The sequence below is a fragment of the Ranitomeya imitator genome, chromosome 2, assembly GCF_032444005.1.
Source record: "Ranitomeya imitator isolate aRanImi1 chromosome 2, aRanImi1.pri, whole genome shotgun sequence".
Taxonomy (NCBI): domain Eukaryota; kingdom Metazoa; phylum Chordata; class Amphibia; order Anura; family Dendrobatidae; genus Ranitomeya; species Ranitomeya imitator.
In genome coordinates, this window is record NC_091283.1 from 741,536,184 (window position 1) to 741,550,189 (window position 14,006).

At 39.9% G+C, this 14,006-nt stretch overlaps 1 protein-coding gene across 1 annotated transcript in view; it reads left to right on the top strand.

The window, feature by feature from the left end:
* Positions 1-14,006, top strand: part of LOC138665605 (cGMP-dependent protein kinase 2-like) — a 340,073-nt gene that overhangs the window by 256,876 nt on the left and 69,191 nt on the right. Inside the window, exons 14-15 of the mRNA XM_069753231.1 lie at positions 6,614-6,755; positions 7,413-7,576. Coding sequence (XP_069609332.1) covers positions 6,614-6,755; positions 7,413-7,576 — 306 coding nt within the window. The remainder of the gene's footprint in view (positions 1-6,613; positions 6,756-7,412; positions 7,577-14,006) is intronic.

A 14,006-nucleotide genomic window follows, 5' to 3' on the forward strand; every position in this document is an offset into this window, starting at 1 on the left:
AGCACTCTGGCTTTTGTTATTCAATGATTCAGTGCTCATCTGCGATTTTTTTCTCACCTGAGTTCACACTGAAAAAAAACCCTGATGCTGTGACGAGACTCGCCAATGCAAGTCAATGGGTGCGAGAAAAAAAATCGCATAGCACATGAACCATGTATGTGCAGTGCGTTTTTTTTATATCCATCATTTCATCAGTCAAAAACATCAAATTCACAGCGTGAATTGTCAGAATACAATAGAAGATATATATATACATTGAGGAAAATAAGTATTCGATACACTGCCAATTATATGATTTTTACATAACTAATTTGCATTGTTTTGCATGAAAAGAAGTATTTGATACAATAGAAAAACAGAACTTAATATTTGGTATATAAACTTTGTTTGCAATTACAGATGTCAGAAGTTTCTTGTAGTTTTTGAACAAGTTTGCACACATTGCAGCAGCGATTTTGGCCTCCTTCTAAAGACATTTTGCTGGACTCGGGTCTGGAGGCTGGCTAGGCCACCCCAGGACCGTAAAATTCCTATTAGGTATATACTCACCCTCGGAAGCGCCCTGCTTCCTTCCGACAGCCTTCCTTCCTAAGAATCAGCCCTTCCAGGACCTTCGGTGACGTCGCTGGTGACGTCGCGGCTTGTGATTGGCCGCGCGAGCGGTCACATGGGCGGCCGCACGGCCAATCACAAGCCGCGACGTCACCGCGACGTCACGGCAAGGTCCTAGAAGCACGGATTCGAAGGAGGAAGGCTGCCGGTTAGTACCAGGGCGCGTCAGAGGGTAAGTATTGCAATATTTTTTATTTTAATTCTATATTTTACACTTTAATCTGAATTCCGATACCAATTCCCGATATCTTAAACATATCGGGAATCGGGATCGGAATTCCGATTCCAGATTCAAAAGATCGCCGACTTCATGGCCGACCCCCCACTGGGGTCGGGTCGGGTTTCATGAAACCCGACCTTGCCAAAAGTCGGCGACTTTTGAACAATTTCGACCCGTTTCGCTCAACCCTAGAGAGGAGCCTATAAGAAACCCCCATTACTAACTCCATAGTCATATCATAAAAAATACAAAGCCATAATAAAGTCCATTATTTGAAACAAACAAACAAAGTCCTTTATTGCTATTATTAGGGAAAAGTCCCTTTTCCCCATTTGTTACTGTAAAATAAAAAATAATAAGCCACCATATTGCTCACCTGTCCTCCGAGAATCCCTATGGGATGCTGTCCCACGAACAACTTCATCTCTGCTACATCTAGGTGGTTTGTTGAGAGGTGGCATTATGCGACCACTCAGCAAGCCAGCCAGAACACGCTAACCTCCTCCTTTGTAGCGCTGACATGAGATAGATCACTGGAGTTCACAGACGATGAAACCCTGAACAACTCACTTACTTCACAGCTCGCTGCGTGAGAATGTTGTTTTGACAAAATATTAAAGGTACGATAAAATGAAATGTTGCTCATTCAATCATCTTTCTGCGCCTAATAACATTGTTTATTGACTCCACAATGTGGACGACCAACAATAGGGAAAAGCATCTAAGTATCTGAAAAATCCTTCAGATCTAAGAACTTACAACATTGACTTTGTTTGTATTATATTGGCCTGCTTCTTCTTACAAAATTTGCACTGCGGCTTTATCAGGTGATATCAATTTACTAAACGCAGATGAAATGCTTAACATATAACTACATATCCACATTTGTTCCACTTAAAAAAATGATCAGTAGTGACAAATTGTCACAAAATATACTGTAACATCACAACATAGACCCGCATATAAAAAAGCACTTAAAAGCTACACACCTAAAGCAAAGACAAGATAAAGTTTTCCTTAATAGGATATGTATATAAAACAATATAAGGATGTAACGGTATGTTTTAAAGAACAAATGATAAAGTATATGACAGTATTACACCGTAATGAGATTGTAAAGAAGGATGAATGTTTGTTAGGAAGTCAATAGTTGGACATACTGTGCATATCTCATTTACCTCAACTTTTGGCATTGCTGTCCAGTAATGGTGATGAGCATTTGAATGGACTCTCCACCTTCAGGTATTCTAACAAAAATGAAACTTTTTTTTATCCTTCTTTGCAATCTTGTTATGGTGTGATACCGTCGTATACATACAGTTGTGGCCAAAAGTATTGACACCCCTGCAATTCTGTCAGATAATACTCAGTTTCTTCCTGAAAATGATTGCAAACACAAATTCTTTATTATTATTATCATCATTTAATTTGTCTTAAATGAAAAAAACACAAAAAGAATTGTCCTAAAGCCAAACTGGATATAATTCCACACCAAACATAAAAAAGGGGGTGGACAAAGGTATTGGCACTGTTCGAAAAATCATGTGATGCTTCTCTAATTTGTGTAATTAACAGCACCTGTAACTTACCTGTGGCGCCTAACAGATGTTGACAATAACTAACTCACACTTGCAGCCAGTTGACATGGATTAAAGTTGACTCAACTGCTGTCCTTATGTGTACCACATTGAGCATGGAGAAAAGAAAGAAGACCAAAGAACTGTCTGAGGACTTGAGAAGCCAAATTGTGAGGAAGCATGAGCAATTTTAAGGCTACAAGTCCATCTCCAAAGACCTGAATGTTCCTGTGTCTACCGTGCGCAATGTCATCAAGAAGTTTAAAGCTCATAGCACTGTGGCTAACCTCCCTAGATGCGGACGGAAAAGAAAAATTGACAAGATATTTCAACGCAAGATTGTGCGGATGTTGGATAAAGAACCTCGACTAACATCAAAACAAGTTCAAGCTGTCCTGCAGTCCAAGGGTACAACAGTGTCAACCCGTACTATCCGTCAGCGTCTGAATGAAAAGGGACTGTATGGTAGGAGACCCAGAATGACACCACTTCTTCCCCCGAGACATAAAAAAGACAGGCTGGAGTTTGCCAAAACTTACCTGAAAAAGCCTAAAACGTTTTGGAAGAATGTTCTCTGGTCAGATGAGACAAAAGTAGAGCTTTTTGGACAAAGGCATCAACATGGAGTTTACAGCAGAAAAAAAGAGGCATTCAAAGAAAATAACACGGTCCCTACAGTCAAACATAGCAGTGGTTCCCTGATGTTTTGGAGTTGCTTTGCTGCCTCTGGCACTGGACTGCTTGACCGTGTGCATGGCATTATGAAGTCTGAAGACTACCAACAAATTTTGCAGCATAATGTAGGGCCCAGTGTGAGAAAGCTGGGTCTCCCTCAGAGGTCATGGGTCTTCCAGCAGGACAATGACCCAAGACACACTTCAAAAAGCACTAGAAAATAGTTTGAGAGAAAGCACTGGAGACTTCTAAGGTGGCCAGCAATGAGTCCAGACCTGAATCCCATAGAACACCCGTGGAGAGATCTAAAAATGGCAGTTTGGAGAAGGCACCCTTCAAATATCAGGGACCTGGAGCAGTTTCCCAAAGAAGAATGGTCTAAAATTCCAGCAGAGCATTGTAAGAAACTCATTGATGGTTACCGGAAGTGTTTGGTCGCAGTTATTTTGGCTAAAGGTTGTGCAACCAAGTATTAGGCTGAGGGTGCCAATACTTTTGTCTGGCCCATTTTTGGAGTTTTGTGTGAAATTATCAATATTTTGCTTCTTTCTCTTTTGTGTTTTTTCATTTAAGACAAATTAAATGAAGATAATAATACCAAAGAACTTGTGATTGCAATCATTTTCAGGAAGAAACTGAGTATTATCTGACAGAATTGCAAGGGTGTCAATACTTTTGGCCACAACTGTATGTTCCTTTTCTCTACTCGTCTATATTCGGATACGCATGTTCGCTTATGCTTTCCTATTTGGGAAAACATGCTGTGGATATGTCTTCCTACCAATATCTTCAGTTGTGACTTTGGTATATGTGGGGCCATGTTCACACATAGAGTTAATGCTGCATTTTTTTTCTGCTGCCTTTTATCCTCATATCCTTCTACAAGTGACTTCATCAAAATACATAACAATATTCTCTGGTTATTACATTTTTGACTCATATTTTATAGGTTTTCCCCTTTATTTGATTTGCTTTGATGCTATACTTAAAAATACAACTGTTTTCTACATGCATGACTTCAAACTCCACATAGAAGGCTATAGGAAAAATTCACCAAAAAACGTACAGTTCCTCAGCTTCAATAAATGACACAATGAGTAGACATTTTCATGAAATCATATCCACTTTGCTTGGATAATTAAACACAGATAAAAATAATGCAATCTTTATGCTATGTGTGAACATGGCCTGTAGCTTTTAATATTAGTCTATGTTCTGTTGTATTCTGTGATGATGGGTTATTAAAGACTTTTCTACTTTTTTTGGAACGCATTACATTAAATGTGTAGCATGTTTTTAGTGAATGGAGAATGTTTCAAATGTAAAAAATGCGCTCCCACCAGCTGCACCAAAACACCACATCAATTTATATTATGACATTGTGCACAGAGCTCTGCTAAATATCAAAGGTTCACGCCATGTATTTCTCTATTTAGAGAGTGCAAAGCCAATAGATACAACATATATTATACTAGTATTAACAGTCAGTGAAGCACAGATACATACAGATGTGAAAAGATTACATAGATACATAGGTTGAAAAAAGACCAAGATACATCAAGTTCAACCATTCTCCACAAATTGTGATTTTGTCACTTATTTAACTAAAACCCACAATATTATATGTATCAAGGAAATGTTCAGCCCTTTTATAAAAGTTGTTATAGTTTCTGCCATTACTACCTCTTGTATCGCATTCCACAGTCTGACTGCTCTAACTGTAAAGAAGCCTTTCCTATTTAGGTGTCAGAATTGCCTTTCTTCCACCTGTAATGAGTGCCCCCTTGTCCTTATTATGGTCTTTATAAGAAATAAGTCATGTGCAAGTCCTCTTTACTGACCACATACTGTATTTTTCGCTTTATAAGACGCACTGGATTATAAGACGCACCCTAAATTTTGAGGAGAAAAACAGGAAAGAAAACTTTTTTTTAATAAAATGGTGTTGCTTCTTATAATCCATGCTTCTTATTGCTTACTGGGGGTGGTGAAGCGGGGTCCCTGGGATGCCGCTGGAGGAGGCAGGATTGGAGCATTGCTGCAGGCCGCAGGCTGGGATGAGGGGGTGTTCAGATGTGGAGTGCAGCATGCCTCTGTGGGTGTTCGGTCCTGCGGGTGTTCAGTCCTGTGGGTGTTTGGTCCTGTGGGTGTCTGGTGCTGTGGCTGTTTGGTGCTGTGGGTGTTCAGTGCTGCGGCGGCTCTGCTGACATCTTGTGAAGGCCCAGAGCCCCCGCAGTTACTTGGTTTCCGGTGGACTGGACCCCAGGAAAATGGCTACTGGCCGGGGGCATCTCCTGAGATCTTGGTGCTGAGATCTCCATCTGTGCATGCGCCTCCCCCGTCTGGCAGCCATTTTCCCGGAGTACAGTCCATCGCATAGGAAACCAAGTACCTGCGGGGGCTCTGGGCTTTCACAAGATGTCGGCAGAGCCCCCGCAGCACCGAACTCCTCCAGGACCGAAAACCCGCAGGACCGAACACCCGCAGGACTAAACCCTCGAAGAGATAAACTAAGGCACTCAACTTACAGTATATGTAGTTTTTGCAATTTATAGTAGTCATCAAATGGATGTTTTTGCCCAAATACACGCCCTTCTTCAGTAACAATAACTTCAGGGACAAAGGAGCGTTTTCATGAACGTAATGGAGTATCAGCGGCACAATAGCAGTAAATGCTTGTAGCAAGGTATAATGTCCACGTTGGTGTGTCCGCGTATAATGTCCGCGCAGTGGATGCCGCATCACTGCCAGACACGCCAGCACATCTCCTAGGGTTTCCCACTTATATTGGACACACCATCGTGGACATTATACCTTGCTACAAGCATTTACTGCTATTGTGCCACTGATACTCCATTACGTTCATGAAAACGCTCCTTTGTCCCTGAAGTTATTGTTAGTGAAGAAGGCCGTGTATTTGGGCTGAAACGTTCATTTGATGGCTACAATAAATTGCAAAAACTACATATAAGTTGAGTGCCTTAGTTTATCTCTCACTAAACCCTCGCAGAGGCGTGCTGCACTGCACTGCACATCTGAACACCCCCTCATCCCAGCCTGTGGCCGGTAAGGTATATCCACATTATAAGACGCACCCCCATTCTCCCCCAAATTTGGGGGGAAAAAGTGCATATTATAACACGAAAAATGCGGTATATGTTTATACATGTAAATGAGATCTCCTCTGTGTCGCCATTATTCTAAGCTAAACAAGCCTGATTTTTCCAACCTCTCATCATATGAGAGGCCTTCCATCTCTTATTGTGATACCAAGGTTAATATAGTACCTAAGGCAAGAACAGTAATTATTCTGTTATTTTAATGTATACATTTTGCAATAAATGTGCTTATTGGATGTGTCTCACCATGAAGCCCCAACCAATTTTCTTAGTTACCTTGCTCTTATATCAGCTCTAATCAAAGATTTTGAGATAAGTTCTTTGTGTTTGCTATCTGCATTAATAAGCACCTTGGATGCTCCACTCTAAAATTTATCAATTGTAATTTTTTTCTACTTTATGAAACTCAGGGGCTCTTTTGAGGAAGGGATTGCTCGATTCTGCATTGGATGTGTTCTTGAAGCTTTTGACTACCTGCACAACCGAGGAATAGTCTACCGAGACCTCAAACCAGAGAATCTTCTTCTTGATTCTGAGGGATATATAAAGATGGTTAGTAGGAGAATGAGGAATGAAAGTGGTCTGAAGTTTATAAGCCAAAGGAGGACATATACAAAAAATGCTAAACCTTTTGGAAATTTGCTACGCTTGATCAAATTGTGTGGCTTTATTCAGATGTCCAATTTTTGTGTAATAGTGCTATCTATGGTTTTCACGGATAGCACTTGTACCTGTGATACTCTATAGGTCTATTCACATGTCCATGATTTTTCACAGACAAAGCAGTCCATGAAAAGTCTAGATGACATGACCAATTTCGATTTGAGGACCAGACCCAAATTGGCAATGCAAGTCTACGGGCCTGTGGAAAAATTAGTCCACACTCGCATATCATTCAAGTGTTGTCCGATTTCACAGTCAGAAGGGAAAAGGTGGAGAAACATTTTTTTTTTCTCCACATATGAGAAAAACTGATGACATTTTGACAACACTCTAATCAAGCTCTGGTCAAACTCTGGTCACAGTCCATCAAAATAATCATACATGAGAAAAACACATCTGAAGGAGGCTTTAAAAAAATCAGCAACAAAAATCAGTCATAGTTGTGTATCTACGTATGTTTCAGTATAAGAGAAATATTCCCTATTAACATACTGATGACTAATGATGACTCGTCCTTTATATTGATTTATTTTTCTTGTTCTTTAGGTAGATTTTGGGTTTGCAAAGAAGATTGGACCAGGAAAAAAGACATGGACATTTTGTGGAACTCCAGAGTATGTGGCCCCAGAGATAATCATGAACAGAGGACATGACTTTGGAGCAGATTACTGGTCTCTTGGTATACTCATCTATGAACTCTTAACTGGAAGGTGAGTAATTATTTTATGAAGAATACAGTATTTTGGAATGAATTTGTCAATGGGTTGGGCATTTGCAGTACTGTGCAAAAGTTTTAATACGGTGTGAACATACTGCTTCAAAGTAAGAATGCTTTAAAAAATAAAATATTAATGATATATTTTTTAACAATTAACAAAATGTAAAGTGAATGAATCAGAGCAGTCTAAATTGAATCAACATTTGATGTGACCACTCTTTTGCCTTCAAAACTGTTTACATTCCACTAGGTACACTTTTAATTTTCTAAAATTATAGTCAATTGACTGAGAAACCTATTAAACTAAATAGATTATAATGAGAACCATTTTTATAGGTAGGTTAAAAAAAGTTATTAACTGAATCAGTTGTGTAGGACGCTTAAAACTAAGTAACAGACAAAATCTGCTACAAAGGTGACGCTGTTGAAGACAGTCTCATGTCACAGATAACACAACATATCAAGACTAAGCACAGCAGCAAGACATAAGGTAGTTATACTGCATCACCAATGTGTCTATAAAGAAAAGATGTCAAAATAGTAGTTGAGATTTTAGGATGTGATGTTGGATTTCGTTTGAAGAGACACCAAGAAATGGTCAACATAGAAAATCGTACACTCAGTGGTCAGCCAAGAAAACTTAGTGCAGCAAATTAAAAACACATCATGTTTACTTTCCTTCAAAATAAATTGGAAGAAATCCAGCAGTGTCATCAGCACAGAACTGCCACCAACCAGTGGCACCAAACTATACCTATTTAATGCAAATGATACCTCAACTTTGCATGAAAACATAGGAACTGAGATGCTGAAAAATTGCAACAGGTGTTCTGAGTCAAAATGTGAAATATTTGGCTGTAACAGAAGGCAGTTAATTCTGTGAAGGGCTGGAGATTGCAATGTACAATAATGAGTGTCTGCCGGCAACAGTAAAACATAGTAGAGGTTCCTTACAAGTTTGGGCCTGCATTTCAGGAAATGGAGTTGGGGATTTGGTCAGGATTAATGGTGTCCTCAGTGCTGAGAAATAAAGGCAAATACTTATACATCATGCATTACCATCAGGGAGGCATCAGATCAGCTCCAAATTTATTCTGCAGCAGGACAGCATCACCAAACATACAGCCAATGTCACTGTCATTAAGAATTATCTTCTGTGTGAGGAAGAAAAAGAAGACCAGGAAATTATGTTATGCGCCCACAGAGCCCTGATTACAACATCATTGAGTCTGGCTAAGATTCACTGAAGAGACAGAGGGTTTTGAACAAGTCTGCAGCCCTAGAAGATCAGTGGTTAGTTCTCCAGGATGTTTGGATCAACCTCCCTGCCGAGTTCCTTCAAAATGTTATTTATTTATCTCTTAACACTTACATTTTTGAAGGAATTTATGCTTCACAGAATATTTTCTACATTTGCCTAGGCTTTTGCATTGTATTGTACATTACGACTTTTGTGTGGATAATTCTTTGATATTATTGGTTAAATGCACATCTGTCATACTTGATGTGTTTTTTATTTTAAGGGCAGGATGGATTTTTTTTTGTCATTGTTGTAGTTACTTATAGAATACTTATCTAAGTATATTTTTAAACTAGGCATGTGAGGTACATTGCATACTGAAATTCATAAAACTGCCACCCTGATCTGCCAAACTCTTTTAAACAAACTTTAATTTAAATATTTGCTTAATTATGCAAGTAGACTGTTTGATACAAGACAAGCAATAATAAAAGCTGTTAAAATGGGACAAAAACAAACAAGTATTCAGCATACATTAATGTAGAAGATTGGTTTTATTTTTTTTCAACAAGTAACAGCTGCAGAGCTGTAAGGTACATTTAGTACACTTAATAATAGCTTATGTTATTGCATGATTTTTCTGAAAACTTGTACTTTAGTAAATTTTGTAAAAAAAGAAAAAGGTCCAGCTCTTACTATCAAAATTAGAAACTAAGATATTTTTCAATATTCCATTTAAAGCTCAATTAGATCTTGTTTTGTTTATTACCGAAACACTGCCAATCTTGTTCATATGTTAACTAGTATTGCACTCAGCCTCATTCAAGTGTTGACAACATCGTAGTCTGTGTGATCCGATCTTTTCATTACCATAATATACTGATAGAAAATACTGACATTTTTGCCATTAAAATCATATTTCCCACACAGAACCTTATAGCCTTAACAGTTAACAATCCTGCAGAAAATTAATCAATGACCTTCCTATAAATGACCTTCCTATATATCAGGGGCAGACACTCACATAAAAATGCCTACCTGTAATTGTCATGTGCCAGCGATGCCCATCATGCCCTTACTGCATACTCACATACTAATATATAAAATTTGCACATAATTTAAATACACTGTGTTTCTCCAAAAATATTCACTACCATGGTTTTACAGGATTTTTGGAGCATTTTTAAGCCCTACTCCAAAAATAAGCTCTAGTTACTAGCCAGGACTAGCGTTGGGGGGCAGACTAGTCAATTGTCCAGGGCACCCACTCTTTTAGGGGCTCCCATCATTTTTATTCTGAGTTTAAAACTTATTAAGGACCATTGGTGACCATGATGTCATCAAAAGTCCTTTAACTGCAGGATTCTAGAGGAACTAAAGAAGAGAAAGGCTGGTATGCAGGGCCAACGTTAGAGGGAGGGGGGTATATTTGGGCATTTTCTCAGGACCCTCACTCTCTAAGGGTCCTTCAGCAATTCAATTCTGAGGCTAAGACTGTTTAACCCCTTCGCGACATGCGCCGTACTAGTACTGCGCTGCCGGCACTGCATTAGTGCCAGCAGCAGTACTAGTACGGTGCACCGATCACCGCGGTCTCGCGCTGAGCGCCGCGGTGATCGGGTGCGGGTGTCAGCTGTATACGACAGCTGACACCCCGCAGCAATGCCCACAATCGGCGCTATTGCCGATCGCGGGCATTTAACCCCTCTGATGCCGCTGTCAGTAGTGACAGCGGCATAGAGGGGGATCGCGCAGGGACGGGGGCTCCCTGCGCTCTCCCACCGGAGCAAGGCAATGAGATCGCGTTGCTCCGGTGACCCGGAAGGAGTCCCCGGATCCAAGATGGCCGCCGGACTCCTTCCGGGTCATGAAGTGACCTGGCTAGCCGGCGCCTGCTGAGAGCAGGCGCTGGAAGCCAGCTAAGCTGCCTGTCAGATCGTTGATCTGACAGTGTGCTATGCACACTGTCAGATCAACGATCTGATCTAATACAGATATGTCCCACCCTGGGACAATGTTAGAAAGTAAAAAAAAAAAAAAAATAGAATGTGTAAAAAAAAATAAAAAAAAATCCCCAAATAAAAAAAAAAAACATTTCCCAATAAATCCATTTATTTATGTAAAAAAAAAAAAAAAACAATAAATGTACACATATTTGGTATCGCCACGTCCGTAACGACCCGCTCTATAAAACTATCCCACTAGTTAACCCCTTCAGTGAACACCGCAAAAAAAAAAAAAAAAAAAAACAAGGCAAAAAACAACGCTTTATTATCATACAGGCGAACAAAAAGTGGAATAACACGCGATCAAAATGACGGATATAAATAACCATGGTACTGCTGAAAACGTCATCTTGTTCCGCAAAAAAAAAAGCCGCCATACAGCATCATCAGCAGAAAAATAAAAAAGTTATAGCTCTCAGAATAATGCGATGCAAAAACAATTATTTTTTTATATAAAATAGTTTTTATTGTATAAAAGTGCCAAAACATAAACAAATGATATCAATGAGGTGTCGCTGTAATCGTACTGACCTGAAGAATAAAACTGCTTTATCCATTTTACCACAAGTGGAACGGTATAAACGCCTCCCCCAAAAGAAATTCAGGAATTGCTGGTTTTTGTTCATTCCGCCTCCCAAAAATCGGAATAAAAAGCGATCAAAAAATGTCATCTGCCCGAAAATGATACCAATAAAAACGTCAACTCGTCCCGCAAAAAACAAGACCTCATATGACTCTGTGGGCCAAAATATGGATAAATTATAGCTCTCAAAATGTGGTGATGCAAAAACTATTTTTTGCAATAAAAAGCGTCTTTTAGTGTGTGACAGCTGCCAATCATAAAAATCCGCCAAAAAAACGCTATAAAAGTAAATCAAACCCCCCTTCATCACCCCCTTAGTTAGGGAAAAATAATAAAATGTAAAAAAATGTATTTATTTCCATTTTCCCATTAGTGCTAGGGTTAGGGCTAGGGTTAGGGCTAGGGTTATGGCTAGGGTTAGGGCTAGGGTTAGGGTTAGGGCTAGGGTTAGGGTTGGGGTTAGGGTTTCAGTTATAATTGGGGGTTTCCACTGTTTAGGCACATCAGGGGCTCTCCAAACGCGACATGGCGTCCGATCTCAATTCCAGCCAATTCTGCTTTGAAAAAGTAAGACAGGGCTTCTTCCCTTCCGAGTTCTCCTGTGTGCCCAAACAGTGGTTCCCCCCAACATATGGGGTATCAGCGTTCTCAGGACAAGTTGGACAACAACTTTTGGGGTCCAATTTGTCCTGTTACCCTTGGGAAAATAAAAACATAGGGGATAAAATATCATTTTCGTGGAAAAAAAAATATTTTTTATTTTCACGGCTCTGCGTTATAAACTGTAGTGAAACACTTGTTGGTTCAAAGCTCTCACAACACATCTAGATAAGTTCCTTTGGGGGTCTAGTTTCCAATATGGGGTCACTTGTGGGGGGTTTCTACTGTTTAGGTACATCAGGGGCTCTGCAAATGCAACATGACGCCTGCAGACCAATCCATCTAAGTCTGCATTTCAAATGGCGCTCCTTCGCTTTCGAGCTCTGCCGTGCACCCAAACAGTGGTTCCCCCAACATATGGGGTATCAGTGTTCTCAGGACAAGTTGGACAACAACTTTTGGGGTCCAATTTGTCCTGTTACCCTTGGGAAAATAAAAACATAGGGGATAAAATATCATTTTCGTGGAAAAAAAAATAATTTTATTTTCACGGCTCTGCGTTATAAACTGTAGTGAAACACTTGTTGGTTCAAAGCTCTCACAACACATCTAGATAAGTTCCTTGGGGGGTCTAGTTTCCAATATGGGGTCACTTGTGGTGGGTTTCTACTGTTTAGGTACATCAGGGGCTCTGCAAATGCAACATGACACCTGCAGTCCATTCCATCTAAATCTGCATTTCAAACGGTGCTCCTTCCCTTCCGAGCTCTGCCATGCACTCAAACGGTGGTTCCCCCCCACATGTGGGGTATCAGCGTACTCAGGACAAATTGGACAATAACATTTGTGGTCCAATTTCTCCTGTTACCCTTGGGAAAAAAAATTGCGGGCTAAAACATCATTTTGTGGAAAGAAAAAATGATTTTTTAATTTTCACAATGCTACATTCTAAACTTTAGTGAAACAATTGGGGGTTAAAAGTGCTCACCACACATCTAGATAAGTTCCTTAGGGGGTCTTCTTTCCAAAATGGGGTCACTTGTGGGGGGTTTCCACTGTTAAGGCACGTCAGGGGATCTCCAAATGCGACATGGCGTCCAATCTCAATTCCAGCCAATTTTGCATTGAAAAGTCAAATGGCACTCCTTCCCTTCCGAGCTCTGCCATGCGCTCAAACAGTGGTTTATCCCCATATATGAAGCATCGACGTACTCAGGACAAATTGCACAACAACTTTTGGGGTCCAATTTATCCTTTTACCCTTGGGAAAATAAAAAATTTGGGGCAAAAATTTCATTTTTTGTGAAAATTAATAAAAAATTTTTTTTTACGGCTCTACATTATAAACTTCTGTGAAGCACTTGGAGGTTCAAAGTGCTCACCACACATCTAGATTAGTTCCTTAGGGGGTCTACTTTCCAAAATGGTGTCACTTGTGGGGGTTTCCACTGTTTAGGCACATCAGGGGCTCTCCAATCGTGACATGGGCTCCGATCTCAATTCCAGCAAATCTTGCATTGAAAAGTCAAATGGCGCTCCTTCCCTTCCGAGCTCTGCCATGTGCCCAAACAGTGGTTTACCCCCACATATGGGGTATCGGCGTACTCAGGACAAATTGTACAACGACTTTTGTGGTCCAATTTCTCCTGTTACCCTTGGTAAAATGAAACAAATTGGACCTGAAGTAAAACTTTTGTGAAAAAAAAGTTAAATGTTCAATTTTTTTAAACATTCAAAAAATTCCTGTGAAGCACCTGAAGGGTTAATAAACTTTTTGAATGTGGTTTTGAGTACCTTGAGGCGTGCAGTTTTTAGAATGGTGTCACTTTTGGGCATTTTCTGTCATATAGACCCCTCAAAGTCACTTCAAGTGTGAGGTGGTCCGTAAAAAAATGGTTTTGCAAATTTTGTTGCAAAAATGAGAAATCGCTGGTCAACTTTTAACCCTTATAACGTCCTAACAAAAAAAAATTATGTTTCCAAAATTGTGCTG